The 17,673-nt window shown below is 38.7% G+C and overlaps 1 protein-coding gene across 1 annotated transcript; it reads right to left on the bottom strand.

Annotated features, from left to right (window-relative positions):
• Positions 1-5,964: 5,964 nt before the first annotated feature.
• CENPW (centromere protein W) lies at positions 5,965-17,412 on the bottom strand. Its single transcript, XM_049900489.1, has 3 exons — positions 17,105-17,412; positions 9,041-9,154; positions 5,965-6,105 (listed from the first exon to the last, which is right to left on the bottom strand). The coding sequence occupies exons 1-3, from the start codon at positions 17,228-17,230 to the stop codon at positions 6,079-6,081; spliced, it is 267 nt and encodes an 88-aa protein (XP_049756446.1). The 5' UTR covers positions 17,231-17,412; the 3' UTR covers positions 5,965-6,078.
• Between the last annotated feature and the right edge of the window lie 261 nt (positions 17,413-17,673).

Below are 17,673 nucleotides of genomic sequence, written 5' to 3'. Positions count from 1 at the left end.
CATCTAATGTACTTTGGACGTGTTATTAGGACATCTTGCTTGTAAGGCAGAGGGTCGGTGAAAAAGAGGAAGACCCTTAACGAGATAGACTGACACAGTGGCTGCAATGATGGGCTTAAGTGTAACAAAGATTGTAAGGATGGCACAGGACCCGGTAGTGTTTTGTTCTGTCGTACATGGGATCATTATGAGTCAGAACTGACTGGACGGCACCTAACAACAGGCCCTTAGAATAATGAATGGGACTTTTGTTTATGATGGTCAGACCCTAGTTAACAGAGATCAGCTTCAATCCCTGAACAAACAGGCAATACAACTGCTTATCTCTGGAAGGGCTGGCATTCATAGAAAGAAACTCATAGGATTAAGGGTGAGTCAAAAGGCATATGACTCAGATCACAGGCCACCAGTGAAGAGAATGCATCTGAATGACCAAGGCCTGGGGTCATCGATTCAAACTTTTGAAATGGGATGCAAGATGAAGGAAAGAAAACCCTTGTGGAACCTGTACCACAGAAAGAGAAGACCATGAAGACAAGGGAGAAGCATGAGGAATAGAACCACAGAGCAGCACACAGGGAACAGCAGTGACACCAAAGGAGAATCAGAGGCATAGTAACAGGACATTTCGACAGCTGCGAAAGAGATCACAAACCAATTAAAGCCAACAAGGAAAGAAAGGCCTTTGAAGGATTAGCATTCCAGTGATTTGACTGGGTAAGGCTTTGAACTCTTAGACTGTAATAGTCCTCTTCAAGATTCAGAAACAAGGATAATACTTGATCATTATAGCTGTTACCTTACCCTTGATTACCCATCTCCTCCTTTTCTTTATCTTCACTGATCCAAGGACATTTTACAAGGGGAATCAACTATTATGCAAACAAAAAATCTTTTCAGCCGCTTTTACTCCTGTTGTTAGATTCCAACTCATGGAGACTGCCACCAGGGCTCCCATGATTGCCTTGTGTTGTATAAATGAGCCAATGATGGCTTGTGCACATTGGCCCCAAGTTATTTCTTTTTAACAGGCTGAGCCCAAAAAGCCCAAGGGCACCAAACTCAAATTTTTGTATATCCAATTGTTTTAAAAACAGCCCCCAAAAGCAAGATTTTTAGCCACTTAGTGCTTGCCTCCCTTGTGAAACTGCACTCTACATCTGCTTCTTGTTGTGTGCCCTCAAGTTGATTCCAAGACATAAGGACCCTACAGGACAGAGCAGAACTCCCCCATAGGGTTTCCTAGGCTATAATCTTTAGAGGGTCAGCAAAAAAGAAGACCCTCAATGAGATGGATTGACACAGTAGCTGCAACAATGGGCTCAAGCATAAAAACAATTGTGAAGATGGAGCAGGACCGGGTAGTATTTCCTTCTGTTGTACATAGGATCACCATGAGTCGGAATCAACTCTATGACACCGAACAACAACAATCTTTATGGGAAGTAGCCCTGGTGGCACAATGGTTAAGTGCTCACTGCTAACCAAAAGGTAGGCAGTTTGAACTCACCAGCAGCTTTGCAGAACACCTGGTGATCTGCTTCAGTAAAGATTACTGCCTAGGAAAACCTATGGGGCAGTTCTGACTCCACAGCACACAACAACAATCTTTATGGGAACAGATTGCCAGATCTGTTCTCCCACAGAGCAGCTAGTAGGTTCCAACCACCAACCTTTCAAATGCTTACCCACTACACCACCAGGGCTCCTTACCAATCAAACAGGAAGAAATATAACTGTCTTTATTTGCAGATGACACGATGGTCATGTACAAAATCCAAAGAAATCTTAAAAAAAAAACCCTAGAAGTGAGTTCAGCAAGGTCGCAGGAGTCAAGTTAAACATACAAAAATCAATTGCATTTCTATATACGAGCAATGAACATTTGGAAACTGCATTAAAAATATAATTTACAATCCCCCCCAAAATTATTTGGCATAAATCTAAAAAAAAAAAAAAAAATGTACAGGGCAGAACTTGTATGTTATACTCTGTAAAATATTGATGAAAGAAATCAAAGATCCAAATAACTGAAGAGACATTAGGGTTCAAGGACTGGAAGACTCAACATAGTAAAGATGTCACTTCAAATTAACATACAGCTTTAATGCAATTCCTATCAAAATCCCAGCAGGATTTTTGTATCTACAGACAAGATTGTTCTAAAATTTATATGGAAAGGCAAAGAACTAGAACAGTCAAAACAATTCTGAAAAGGAATCAAGTGGTAGTAACTACTCTACCTGACTTCAAAATTGAGTATATTGCTACAGTAATCAGGATTGTGTGGTAGTGGTGGAGGAAGGGAAACACTGATCAATGGAACAGAACAGAGAACCCAGGAACAGCCTACTCAAGTATGACTTACTGATTTTCAACAAATGCACAAAAGTAATTCAACGGAGGGAAGATTAAGACTTTTCAACAGAAGGTGCTGAACAAATGCATATCCACAGGCAAAAAAAAAACTTAGCCCTGACCTAAACCTCATACCTTATACAAAAATTAACACAAAATGGACTAGATACTTAAATGTAAAACATGAAACTGTAAAATTTTTAGGATATAACATAGGAGAAAGTCTTCAAGACCCACGGCTTAGTGAAGAGCTCTTAAATATGACACCAAAAGCAAAATCAATAAAAGGGTAAAAAAAACTGTCAAATTGGACTACCTCAAAATTAAAAACTTTTGAACTGTAAAAGACTCTGTTAAAAGGATAAAAAGACAAAAGACTGGAAGAAAATATTTGCAAACCCCTTACCTAACAAGGGACTAATATGTAGAATATATAAGAACTCTTAAAACACAACATTAGAAAAACAAACAATCCAACTTGAAAATGGACAAAGAAGATACAAAAAATCAGTTGTTCTCAAGGTGACTCCATCTCATGACAACCCACCAGTCAGAGCGGAACTGTGCCCCACGGGGTTTCTGATGGCTGATTTTTTGGAAGTAGATCGCCAAGCCTCTCTTCCAAAACACCTCTGGATGGACTTGAACCTCCAACTTTTCAGTTAGCAGCCAAGTGTATTAAATGTTTGCACCACCGACATACTCCCAAAGAGGATATGCTGATTGCAAATAATCATATGAAAATTTGTTCAACATTGTTAGCCATCAGGGAAATGCAAATTAAAACCACGATGAGATATCACTATACATGTATCAAAACAGCTAAAATGAAAAATACTGACAATACCAAATGTAAGGATGAAAAGGAGGAATTTCTCATATATTGCTAATAGGAAAGTACAATGGTATAGCTACACTGGAAAAGTTTCTTTAAAAAAGTAAACATATATGGAATCCAGATTTTCTGAAGCCATGGAGGCTGGATGAACCCCTGAAACTATTGCCCTGAGACAGTCCTTAAACCTTAAACCAAAAATATCCCCTGACATCTAAAAACCAGAAAGAAAGAAAAAAAGCTAAGCTTAACTAATAATGTCTGCCTCATGCATTGTGTTCTTTTAAGATCTAGCTATATGGGATCGAATTGACAACAGCAACTTGAAAAATTAGATAGGAAAATTAGGGGGCAGTGTTGTTGTAGCTGTCAGGTGCCACCAAGTCAGTTCTGACTCATAGGGACGCCATGTACAACAGAACGAAAAACCGCCCAGTCCTGCACCATCCTCACAATCGTTGTTAATGTTTGCACCCATAGTAACTGTGTTAACTGAAGATCTTCCTCTTTTTTGCTGACCCTCTACTTTACCAAGGATGGGGTCGTTCTCCGGGGACTGGTCTCTCCCAATCATGTCCAAAGTACGTGAGACGAAGTTTCACCATCCTTGCTTCCAATGAGCATTCTGGCTATATCTCTTCCAAGACAGATTTGTTCATTTTTCTGGCAGTCTATAATATATTCAATATTCTTCGCCAACACCACAGTTCGAGTGCATCAATTCTTCAACTGTCTTCCTTTTTTCATTATCCAGCTTTTGCATGCATGAGGGAACTGAAAATACCATGGCTTGGGTCAGGCACACCTCAGTCCTCAAAGTGACATCTTTGCTTGAAAAAGATTTTATAACATATTTCTCAACACAATAGGCCATTTGATTTCTTGAGTGTTGTTTCCACAGGCTTTGACTGTGGATCCAAGTAAAATGAAATCCTTGACGACCTCAGTATTTTCTCCATTTATCATGATGTTGCTTTTAGTCCAGTTGTAAGGATTTTCATTTCATGTTGAGGTGTCTGTTTCACATTGAGGTGACTTGTCTGTCAGTTTATCATACTGTTGTGGTCCTGCATGTTGCTGTGATGTTGGAAGCCATGCCACCAGTATTTCAAATACCAGCAGGGTCACCCATGATAGATAGGTATCATCAGAGCTTCCAGACTAAAACAGACTAGTTAGAAGTACCTGGCGATCTACTTCCAAAAAAAAAAATTAGCCAGTGAAAACTTATGGATAGCAGCGGAACATTGTCTAACATAGTGCTGGAAGATGAGCCCCTGAGGCTGGAAGGCACTCCAAATACAACTGCGGAAGTGGTGCCTCCTCAAAGTAGAGTCAACCTTAATGATGTGAACGGAGTAAAGCTTTCAAGGACTTCATTTGCTGATGTGGCACATGCAAAATGAGAAGAAACAGCTACAAACATCAGGGAGCAGTGAATTTACATTAAGCGGGGAGGAAGAACTCAGAAGAGGAGGGTAAGAATGGTTGCACAACTCGAAGAATGTAATCAACGTTACTGAGTTCTACATGCAGAAACTGTTGAATGGTTGTAGGTTCTGCTGTGTATATTCTCAACAGCAGCAAAATAAATATATTCTTACCATAAAACCTAGCAACAGCACTCCTGGGCATTTATTCCAGAGAAACAAAAACTTAGGGCCACACAAAAACCTGTCCGTGGTTGTTCACAGCACCTTCACCTGTAATAGCCAAAAACTGGAAATATCCAAAATAACTTTCAAAAGGTGCATGGTTATACTGACTTTGTTCATCCATACCATGAGATACTACTCATTAATAAAAAAGAACAAACTGCTGATATATGTAACAACTTGGGATAGATCTCAAGGGCATTATGCTAAGTGAAAAAAGTCAGTTTCAGAAAGTTATATCCTATATGATTCCATTTATAACATCCTCAAAATGACAAAATTAGATTAGTGGTTGCCAGGGGTTAGGGATGGTAGCTGGAGTGATGGGTGGCACTAGGTACAACTATAAAAGGGTAGCTCAAGGAGGATCTTTGTGATAATGGAATAGTTCTGTATCTTGATTACAGTGGTACTTACAGGAAATCTACGTTGTGATAAATGTCAGAACTACATGTCCATTGTACCAATGTCAAATTCCTGATTTTGATATTGTATTATAATTATGTAAGGTGTAACCATTGGTGGAAACCGGGTGTAGGATACATGGGATGTCTCTTTTCAACCTCATGTGGCTCTATAATTATTTCAAAATTAAAAATAATTTTAAAAACTACTGGATTTGATATACAGTAAATTTCTAAAGGGTTCCCTAAGGAGGAAAAAAAAAAAAACGAAAATAAGTCTGTCTGCTCCATAATTTCTATCTTTTAGTTTGGGAAGGGACAAAGGAGTTAATTTTAAAACTAGGTTTCAGAAAAACCTTGCTGCTTACAATCTTCGAGTTGAGAAATTTTATCATTATTGTAAGAACAACATAAAAGTAGATGGCACTGCTTATAAGAAGGCATTAACAAATTAAAACTAACACTTTAAATATACCTAGCTTTGGCTGCATGTTTCTTCAGACAGTAATTCCATAAGTAGGTATGGCTAAATCTAAATATATTCTAATTAATTCTAAGAAGTACACCTTCTTAGACAGCATGTGCAATAGCAACAAAATGGAAACAAAAATGAAAGAAGCCATCTAAATAAAACATAGCACCTCAAATGTTTAGTTTTAAGTGTTTACTTGAAATATTTCAATACCAGTAAAAAAAAAAATACAAACACACACATCCTTCAACTAGCGATATTTTAATAATTCACAATACTAACAAATACGTAAAAAGTGATTTCGCCTCCTGTCACCACCTAAAACATAGCTTTGAAGAATGTGTTCTTTGACTTCTAACCTCTGCTCTTCTTTAGAATTACCTGGGCAGGGAAATAAAAGAAAATTCATATTATACCAGTGACATATATTATACCTGTGGCAAATCAAGCAAACCAACAAAAGGTTGGAGTCCTATGTGCATAATACGCAAAACTCAATTTGGAAGGTGATTAAGGAATATACTGCCTTATAAATGGTCTTCTCTAAATAGTCTACTTTTCTCAATAAATGTAAAAGAAACCTAGATTCTCAAAATCTAGTTTTATTTTTGGTTAGCAGCAAAATGCTTAACAGTTACGCCACCAGGACTCCTTTTAACAACCCTAAAGCAGTACAAATCCATTGCAACATAAAATATCTTATATTTTGTTCAAAATTCTATCAATTTGGGGACCAAAACAAGTCATTTTATGCCGGATACCTTGTGCCAAAAACCCGTTGCCGCCGAGTCCATTCTGACTCATAGCAACCCTATAATTTCCAAAACAAATAGCCCATGGAAGAAATAAAACAATAGGAGGTCTTTATTTATAAAAAGCCTGGGAGCATTAGACCAGAATACCTCCAAAAATTGTTTAAAGAACTTATCTATTACTTTATGTAAGCATACCTATAGTTTATTGATAAAAACAACCAAACCAAAACGAAACCCACTGCTGTCATGTCAATTCCAACTCATAAGGACCCTACAGGACAGAGCAGAACTGGCCCATAGGGTTTCCAAGGCTGTAATCTTTATGGAAGCAAACTGCCACATCTTTTCCTCACACAGTGGCTGGTGGGTTTAAACTGCTGACCTTCAGGTTAGCAGTCTAGCGCTTTAATCACTGCACCACCAGAGTTCCTAAAAACAAACAAACAGACCCTACATTTGAAGCACATACATACACACACTTCAGGCTCTTATGCCTCACTTTAAAAATTATACTGACATTGACCTTAACGGGCTAGAAATGTGCAGAAATGTTTGTATTTGCAAAAGAATATGAAGCACCTAAAAAGTGCCAGGGTATACACATTCCTAGACTTCCACAGAGGTGCTCTTGACTCATAGTACCCCATGTGACAAAGTAGAACCGCACCACAGGGTTTTCTTGGCTATAATCTTTACGGGAGCAGATTGCCAGGTCTGTTTCTGTGGAGCCGCTGGGCGGGTATGAACCACCAGCCTTGGGTCAGCAGCCAAGTACTTAATCACTGTGCCACCATGGCTCCTTCTCTGTTAGTATCGATACTTCAAATGAAAGTATTATATATTCAAATAAATTTACAAAATGCTGAGTTAAAGTGCAACAAATTTTTTTTACTATAGTTCTCAAACTTCTCATAGTAATACACATTGTAAACACTGTAAATATTCAAGAAAGAGGTAGAGTATATTAGGCTGCTGTGATGGTTAAGCAGCCTGGTGGCACAGTGGTTAAGAGCTCAGGCTGCTAACCGAAAGGTTAGCCATTCGAATCCACCAGCCGCTCCTTGGAAACTCTTATGGGGCATTTCTACTCTGTCCTATAGGGTCACTATGAGTTGGAATCAACTCAAAGGCAATGGGTTTTTTAACGGGGTAATGGTTAAGACTGTGTGTCGACTTGGCTGGGCCATGATTCCCAGTGTTTATATGTGATCACCCCCACGATGGGATCTGCTGTGAGTAGCAAATCAGTTGAAAGGGAGTTTCCTTGGGCATGTGGCCTGCATCAAATCTAAGTGAACGTTCTGACTTTTGCCTCTGATCCTGCAGCTGCCTCCTGTCCGTCTGACCTCTGGATCTTGGAACTTAAGCTAGCACAGCTTATCTGCCAATCTTGGGATTTGTCGATCTTCAGAGCCTGTGAACAAGGGCCCTGCTCTCCAACCTGCCGATCTTGGGTTTGCCAGTCCCTGTGATATGTGAAACAGGAGAAATCTCTACCCTGATCTACAGACTTGGGATGTTCCAGCCTCTACAAATGCATGAGCCATTTCCTTAATATAAATCTTTCTCTCTGTATATTTATATGCTTTATTGGTTCTGCTTTTCTAGAGAACCCAGCCTAAGACAGTTATCTATATTATCTGACCACAGAAATTTTTGTGGTGGGCCCTTTATTAATATCTCTTGGAATTAATGTTCTCAGGAACACATTCAGAAAATTCTGCCCTAGGCATCATACCCCTAGATAGAAGTACCAGTAAGAATCAATCTCCTCTGATTATACAAGAAATTTGATTCATAAATCACCAAATTATCAAAACAAAGTTAGGAAATTAGATAATTTAGGAGTATTTAAAATAATCAAGAACAAAGTAAGTTTTTGATAATTTCAAGGTAATAAACCTTTCCTACCATATAAAGCCTGCTACAGTCCTACACTGGGAGCCCTGGTGGCACATTGGTTAAGAGTTATGGCTGCTAACCAAAAGGTCGGCAGTTAGAATTCACCAGCCACTCCTTGGAAACCTTACTGGGGCAGTTCTACTCTGTCCTATAGGGTCGCTATGAGTCAGGATACACTCATCAGCAATGGATTTCGGGGTTTTTTTTGGTATAATCCCACGAGGAGCCCTGGTGGTACAGTTAAGTGCTCAGCTGCTAACCAGAAGGCTGACAGTTCGAACCCACTAGTCACTCCACAGGAGAAAGATGTGGCAGTCTGCTTCCATAAAGACTAATTTTGGAAACGCTATAGGGCAGTTCTAGCCTATCCTAAAGGGTCACTATGAGTAAGAATTGATCCACCAACAATGGGTTAAACAAGTTATAATCCCACAGATTAGCAGCCAAAATTTAATTTCTCCCTAAATGATGATAAATCAGTAGCTATTAATCTTTCTATCATAAATCCATAATATATGTATGGGGGGGGAATATAACTCCATAATTAAAACCCAGTAACGTGAAAAGCCAAGCTTCAACTCAGTCAACCAAGCTGAAGAGGAATCCAAATATGAATGAGATGATATGTGGAAGTGAGGAAAAGAAATTCAGATTTTTACCTTTGCTGCAGCCACGACATGCTCCTTTTTAATTGTTCTACACTTACTCTCACTAGCATTTATCCTGGACTCTTCTGCTAATCGATGAATAAACAGTAAACAGTTCAGATGAATCTTTAAAAGAGAAAATTTAAAAGGATTTTTAAACTCTAACACTGATGCTTTGAAATAATGACTTTTAAAATTAAAGAATCCCAAAACTTACTTTATACTACTTACAACAGTGAATTTACTTATTGTGATTAAGTCACTTAACTCTTCTATTTAATGCTATACAGAATTTGCTTAAATATATGTCCATCTTAGATTCCATAAAAGAAACTTACTCATTGCAATATATGAAACTAGGCTATGTAAGGCAGACCAAAGGCATAAGCAATAACATTACTGTAAAGCATCATTACATATCAAACCTTACCTAGGACTCTTTATTAAGTAACAAATATTCCTGCTTTATGTATTATAAATTCTAAGATAATTTTAAATTTACAGAAAATTTAAAATAAAAACACATTGAATATATTTTAGGCTAATTGTTTTTATTCTAAATTCTAAGATCTAAAAATACTTTCAACTAGATATTTAAGTTGAAATATCTATTTACAAACATGTTAACTGAAATTATAATTTGCTGAATTGAAAAGTGTATGTACAAAAGTAATCTTACATATCATCTGATAACTATCATAAAATAATCATATTTACCATCAGTAACCTTTAAGGATCTTTTTAAAAAATTATTTAAAATAGGAATATAAGCAGAGAGAACAAAATTCAAAAGCCTATAAAGAACTATAGTTATATAAGATGTAATCATTGTGGGAAGCTGGGTAAAGGATACCTGGGAGCTCTGACCTATTTTTGTAACTTCTTGTGTACCCATACTTATTTCTAAATTAAAATATTAAAACCAAAAGTCCACAAGGTGGACAGGTGAAGCACAGGGTATTTTAAGGGTAGTGAAACTATTCTGCATGATAGTACAATGGCAGATACATGTCATTATTCATTTGTCAAAACCCATATAACTGTACAATACAAGGAGTGAACCCTAATGTAAACTACCAAAACCAAACCCATTGCTGTGGAGTCCATTCAGACTCGTAAGTTAATAACAATGTAATAACATTGGTTCATCAATTGTAACAAATGTATCACAATAATGCAAGATGTAAATAACAGGAGAAATTATGTGCAGGGAGGAGAGGAGGCATATGGGAACTCTGTGCTTTCTGGACAATTTTTCTATAAACCTAAAACTGCTCTAAACAAAAAGATGTATTTTTAAAAAAAGTCTACAAAGAGGTATTGCTGTTGTGTGCCATCGAGTCGATTTCGACTCATAGTGATCCAATGTAACAGAGCAGAACTGCCTCATACAGTTTCCTAGGCTATAATCTTTATGCGAGCAGATTACCAGGTCTTTTCTTCCACAGAGCCACTATTGGGTCTGAACCACCTGCCTTTTGTTTAGCAGCCAAATGCATAACCATTTGGTACTATCAGGTCTCCTTTACAAAGAGGTAAACTGTACAAAATAAATCTCTCTCTCCTATCATCCCCCAGTCAACCATGGTTGTTTCTTATATATTCTTACAGAAACAAGCTCTACATATAAGCAAAAACATATATAAAATTATCCCTCATTATCTGACCTATCTGAATACGCACAATAACAGTTTTATTAAATATTTTACTGAAATTCACTATGCAAACAGAAAAACTACTACACAAGCTACATTCACTTACCAGCGAAAATAGTTAAGATGCATACAACCAAGCAGGAGAGAATGCAAAGTGGACTTCAGTGCTATCTCAATTCTCCCTCTAGAATCATACTAGTGCACCTTGATTTAAATTATTACTAACATCTTGCCCTTCCTTGAGAGTTCATTCCCCCTGGGTCCCAATCTTTGCTTCTGCCGGTTGCCTGCAGACACTAGCAGCTCAGATCCAGTTCCATTTAGACGGTATCTTTAACTTTTTTTTCTTTTTTTTGGTTATTTACATCATATATACTGCATTTTTTGTAGTACTTTAATACTAAATTTTATCTTTGTACAACCACAACCCTACAGTTCACTAAATGTTAAATAACTAGGTAATTTGGTGTTTTAAATGCTTTACACTATGCAGAAATCTTTAATGGATTGTTATATAGATTTCAGGAAAATTAGCGGTTTGGGAGTTTAAATTTATTAAAATGAAGACTCTACAGAAGAAAATAATCTCTTAGTACTTTTTTGACGTACTGTCTTCTCTAACTATCCTAAGAACTATGAAGTAAAGCACCCCAATTCTGATTCTTTATACTACTATACCATTTCATTCAATTTTTATTAAAATTCCAATGACATCTCATTTTCTTCTACAGCAAAAACATTCCATATGTCACAATTTCATCTGCTAATCTTTATTTTTGCTTCTAAAGATAAATAGCTTCCAGATACTCTCAGGTTAAATTCCTAATTCCTTAACTAAAAGGAACTTGGCTAGGCCTCTCCAGGTTAATCTCTTACCTTTTTCAGCCTCTAGTTCTATACTAGGTTTTCTGAATTTCTTTCAGTATTCAAATGCAACCTTGCCTCCAGGCATCCTACTGGTTTGCAGCCTTCCCTAAAAAGTCCAAAGTCCCCCAATATTTAAGTTTATGTGGACTCTTGGCAATCTGAACACTCTATCATTGCATGTACTACGTTATACTGTAATTTTCCACTTACCTTCCTCAATGTATTATAAAGGCAAGAACTATGTCTATCTTCTTCAACATTGCATCCCCAGTGACTTTTAGCTCATTGCTCAATACATAATAACCAAAACCAACAGGGACCCTATAGGACAGAGTAGAACTGCCCCATAGTAGTAATCCTTATGGGAGCAGACTGTCACATTCTTCTCCCACAGAGTGGTTGCTGGGTTCAAACCAGCAACTTTCTGGTTAGCTGCCAAGCATTTCACCGCTGTACCACCAGGGTTCCTTCAATACATAACAGGTAGTCAATAATTTACTGAACAAGAAAAAGATTCCTCCATATCCTTTTTTTTTTAATCAACACCCAATTTTTTTTTTAATCAACCTCAAATAAACCACATCTGTTGTGACACTTCGTTTATGCTACTAACCTACATGGAATGCATGTCCTTTTCTCTCTACGGGTATAAGTTATGAATAATGAGACAAATTACATTTTTTTAAACAACCTATTCCTATGTTATAAAACAGTTAATTGAATGATGCCACTCAAATGCACTATGGCTTAAATTAAAATGGTCAGTACAAAAACAAGCTTCAAGGTAGTTACCTGGACATTCAAGCCTGAAAAAGGAAGCTATTCCATCAAGGATTTACTTTGAGGGAAAAAATCAGCTTGCTTGAAGGGTAAATCAAAAGGTAATTTACACACCATATTTTCATCTTGACTAGCTAAGTTACCAAAAGAATAGGCCAGCTTGACTTCCTCCCTTTGACATAGTACTTTTGAATTTTATGTAACCATAAATACCCATTGAACACTAATGACCGAAGACAAGATGAGTTGTGGCATGACATCAAGGACATCACACATGAAGAAAGTGAGAGGTCATTAAAAAGACAGGAAAGAAAGAAAAGACCAAAATGGATGCCAGAAGAGACTCTGAAACTTGCTCTTGAATGTCAAGTAGCTAAAGCAAGCAGAAGAAATGACGGAGTGAAAGAGCTGAACAGAAGATTTCAAAGGGCGGCTCAAGAAGACAAAGTATTATAATGACACGTGCAAAGAGGTGGAGATAGAAAACCAAAAGAGAAGAACATACTCAGCATTTCTCAAGCTGTAAGAGCTGAAGAAAAAATTCAAGCCTCGAAATGCAATATGGATTCTACGGAGAAAATATTAAACGGTGCAGGAAGCACCAAAAGAACATGGAAGGAATAGAGTTACCATACCAAAAAGAATTGGCCGATGTTCAGTCATTGCAGGAGGTAACATATGATCAGGGACCAATGGTACTGAAGGAAGAGGTTCAAGCTGCACTGATGTCATTGGTGAAAACAAGGCTGCAGGAATTGACAGAATACCAATTGAGATGTTTCAACAAACCGATGAAGCGCTAGAAGCGCTCGGTCATCTATGCCAAGAAATTTGGAAGACAAACTAACTGGAAGAGATCCATATTTATGCCTATTCCCAAGAAAGGTGATCCAACAGAATACAGAAATTATCGAACAATATCATTAATATAACACGTAAGTAAAATTTTGCTGAAGATCATTCAAAAGCTGCTGCAGCAGTACATCAGCAGGGAACTGCCAGAAATTTAAGCTGGATTCAGGAGAGAATGTGGAACGAGGGATATCACTGCTGATGTCAGATGGATCTTGGCTGAAAGCAGAGAATACCAGAAAGGTGTTTACCTGCTTTTTATGGACTATGAAAAGGCATCCCGCTGTGTGGATCATAAGAAATTATGGGTAATGTTGCGAAGAATGGGAATTCCAGAACACTTAATTGTGCTCATGAGGAGCCTGTACACAGATCAAGAGGCAGTTATTCGGACAGAACAAGGGGATACTGAGTGGCTTAAAGTCAGGAAAGGTGTGTGTCAATGTTGTATCATTTCACCATACTTATTCAATCTGTATACTGAGCAAATAAACTGAGAAGCTAGACTATAAGAAGAAGAAAGGGGCATCAGGATTGGAGGAAGATTCGTTCACGACTTTCAATATGCAAATAACACAAGGTTGCCTGCTGAAAGTGAAGAGGACTTGAAGCACTTAGTGATGAAGATCAAAGACCACAGCCTTTAGTATGGATTATACCTTGACATAAAGAAAACAAAAATCCTCACAACTGGACCAGTAAACAATACCATGATAAACGGAGAAAAGACTGAAATTGTCAAGGATTTCATTTTATTTGGATCCGCAATTAACACCCATGGAAGCAGCAGTCAAGAAATCAAGTGACACATTGCATTCAGCAAATCTGCTGCCAAAGACTTTTAAAAGCGTTATAAAGCAAAGATGTCACCTTGAAGACTAAGATGCACCTGACCCGAGCTATGGTGCTTTCAATTACCTCATATGCATGCAAAGCTGGACAATGAATAAAAAAGACCGAAAAAGAATTGACACCTTTGAATGATGGTGTTGGTGAAGAATGTTGAATATACCATGGACTGCCAAAAGAATGAACAAATCTGTCTTGGAAGGAGTACAGCCAGAATCCTTCTCTGAAGCAAGGATGGGAAGACTATGTCTCACATACTTTGGACATGTTATTAGGAGGGATCGGTCCCTGAGAAAGGACATCAAGCTTGGCAAAGTCGAGGGTCTGGGAAAAAGAGGAAGACCCTCAATGAGATGGATTGACACAGTGCCTGCAATAATGGGCTCAAGCGTAACAACGACCACGATAATGGGCAGGACCAGGCAGTGTTTCATTCTGTTGTACACAGGGTCACTATAATTCGAACTGACTTGATGGCACTTAACAACAACAACATAAATACCCAGACACTTGCATAGCATTGCTCTGTGATAAATCTGAAAGCTAACTAAGTCACAAGAAACCAGAACAATTTGTTTAGATTTAGCAGATATAATCACTAGTACTGGTGCTGGGGATACACACATATAACATCAAATACACAGTCAAATAAACTGAGAATCAAACAATAGCAAAAAAGCCAGTGCAGAAGAAATGTAATACAAAAGAAATTATGAGTAAATTGCTAGAAATGACAACAATCAATCCATGTGTAATTACCATGCATTTCCATCATTAATTGTATCATCAGAATTGTATACTCGGTGTATTGTACTAAACAGTAGTACAATTCAAAATTCCCTGTCTAGTGGGAGAATCAAACCCATAAAGAAATTAGAGACAAAGGTCTGACAATAAACTATAAAGAGGAAGGATAAGGTTGATCTTTCCTAAGGAAATTAAGGAAGGCTTCATGGAGAAAGTGGAACTGGAGTTTGCAAAGTGGAACGGAATGAGGAAATTTTCAGGTAAAAGAAATATCATGTGCAAAAGACAGCATAAAAGTAGCTTAGTTTTGTGTTAAAGATGGGAGATACAAAAGGAGTACAAGATATAGTTCCTTCCCTTAAAGAAACTATACCACACTGGAGACAACGTCAACGTACAAAACTCCTAGAAAACAGTGTTAGAGTGCCAATAGCTAAACTGTAGTACATACACTCTGACTGCTGAAGAAGTTGCGAAAAATAAGAGATCAAAACAGACTGCCTTCATTGTAGAAAGCTTCATGGATGATGTGGGACATCTGCTGGGTAAGATTATGAAGTGTCAATGGCAAGCGTAAAACTATAAGCAAAAAAACCAGAGTAGAGGACTGGCATATAGGACAGTGAAGGAGAATTAATCAAAGCCACAGAAGGCAAGCATACCACCTGGGAATAGCTAGTAGCCAAAAGCAACCACTGAAACTGCTTGAAATTTCATATCCCCTTCCTTTCTGTGCCACTTGGATCCCGCCACACCATGAAGCCATGTGCTCATGGGTCACTCTGGGGGCAGAGAAAGGTGCCTTGAAAGAAAGGCCTGGCAATCTACTTTCAAAAAATCAGCCACTGAAAACCCTATGGTGCACAGTTCTAGTCTGACACACACGGGGTCGCCATGAGTCAGGACTAACTCCGTGGGAACCGCTGGGGAAAAGAGGTGGAAAAAACCATGTGTCTTAAGAACAGCTGGAATCATGCATTCTCAAGACACTCTCCATGCACTATGCCCTTGTTACCTACAAATCCTTACCATTATCTCCTAGACGATCTGTTTCCTATGGCTTAAACCTAGGGATGTAATGCCCATTCAGCTACAGGGATTTGTGTCCCAAGTATTCAATACACAAATTCTGAATTTATTTCAAGACAGAAAGATTATTACAGAGTGGTTTGGTTGGGCTATTTTTTAGCAAAGCACTATGCTTCAGGCACCCAACAACAATAATTCTTCATGATTTCATTTCCACACAGATGATCCGTCCATTTCCTCGCCTCCCATTTCCAAGACCTCCCCTCTGCTTCTGATCTTGTCTTCTACCCTATAAGCCATTCACTACCATGGTCATATACTGTTGCTATATGCCCACGAGTCCATTCGGACTCCTAACAACCCTATGTGACAGAGCAGAACTGTGTCATAGGGTTTCCTAAGCTGTAACCGTTAGGGAGGAGCCCTGGTGGTTCAGTGGTTAAGAGCTACAGCTGCTAACCAAAAAAAGATCAAAAGATCGGCAGTTCCAATCCACTAGCTGCTCCTTGGAAACCGTATGAGGCAGTTCTACTCTGTCCTGTAGGAGGGACTATGAGTTGGAATCAACTGCAGGGCAACAGATTTGGTTTGGTTTTTGGAACAGTTAAGGAAGCACATGGCTAGGTCTTTTCATTATGGATCAAATAAACAGACTTTAGTGGTCTTGTCCGAAAACTGAACTAATAGGTGTTCTGTTATTTGTCTAGGAAAATAAATTCACAGTTAAAAAGTATATTACTTCCAAGTAAACTTTTGGAACAGGGGTCTTTAGGAAGTATCCTAAAGTAGAATATGGAAATATGTTTAGTTAGCAACATAAAAAGAGAAGGAAGACAGAAAAGGGAGGGAAGTGCTTAAAAGGCATGTCAGTATGCCTTTTACAACAGTTAAATAAAAATGACCCAGCCTGAACTCCAAAATCTAGTTTTAAAAGAGTTTATCTTTCATACTCTTCGCAAATACACTAACCACAGTGGGAAACTGCGTTTTTGAACAGTGATATTTAAGAACTCCAAGCAAGAACTTTACGTTAGTTTTTTCAAGCTGATATGCCTAATAGCCTTCCTTTCAAAAAAGATCCAGATAACTACATTTCAGCGGTCCCCGGAGCAACTAAACGTCAGGAATATAAACTGACGTGCCAAGCTGGGGCTAACCTGATAGTCATTGCTGGAAATGCCTTAAACGTGGGCCTGAAGGGCTGTAGATTAACTGGAGGCGGCGACACAAACGCTGGGGTTTATTTCCTCTACCTTCTCCTGCCCCACACACAGCCCAAGGAGAAACGAAATCTCACCAGTAAGTCGCCATTAGTCTCCAGACGCAGGTGAGGCTTCTGTTGCTTCATGGCGCGTTTTAGAAAGCCGCGAGGAGCCTTCCGCTTTATGTTCTTCTTTTGGGGAACTGTGGTCGAGAGCGCCATTTTCCCCCTTAGGTACCAGCTGCCTTAGTTTCCAAGGTACTTGGCACGACACACCCGCTGCTGCCAGCTGAGGCAGGGAGAATAACCCAGGTATTCCGACTTTTCTTCAGGCCGGGAGATAAAAACACCACCGTTTGAATTCGCCGCCAACGGAGCGTGCTGGGCGCTCCGCAGTGACGTCACAGAACACAAACCCCGCCCCCCGGAGGCGCCCGCTGTTGGGTGGAAAAATACAGCGATGGGCGGATCCAGGGCGCTACGTGACGTCGTTAAAGGGCTAGGCTTCCTTTAATCCCAGTGGTTTGCACCTGCTCTGGGGAGCTGTTTCTCCTATCGTCCCTTCCCTAAAAATGTTCGGAATTGTAGAGAGATTAGTTGTTGTACCAAGGCAGCTACACTTTCTCCCCACTCTCTCACTCTGTCCTGTACCTAATATTAAGTAG

This window comes from Elephas maximus, chromosome 1 (genome assembly GCF_024166365.1).
Source record: "Elephas maximus indicus isolate mEleMax1 chromosome 1, mEleMax1 primary haplotype, whole genome shotgun sequence".
Classification (NCBI taxonomy): domain Eukaryota; kingdom Metazoa; phylum Chordata; class Mammalia; order Proboscidea; family Elephantidae; genus Elephas; species Elephas maximus.
The sequence above is the reverse complement of the archived record's forward strand: the minus strand, read 5'-3'. Positions and strand labels throughout refer to the sequence as shown.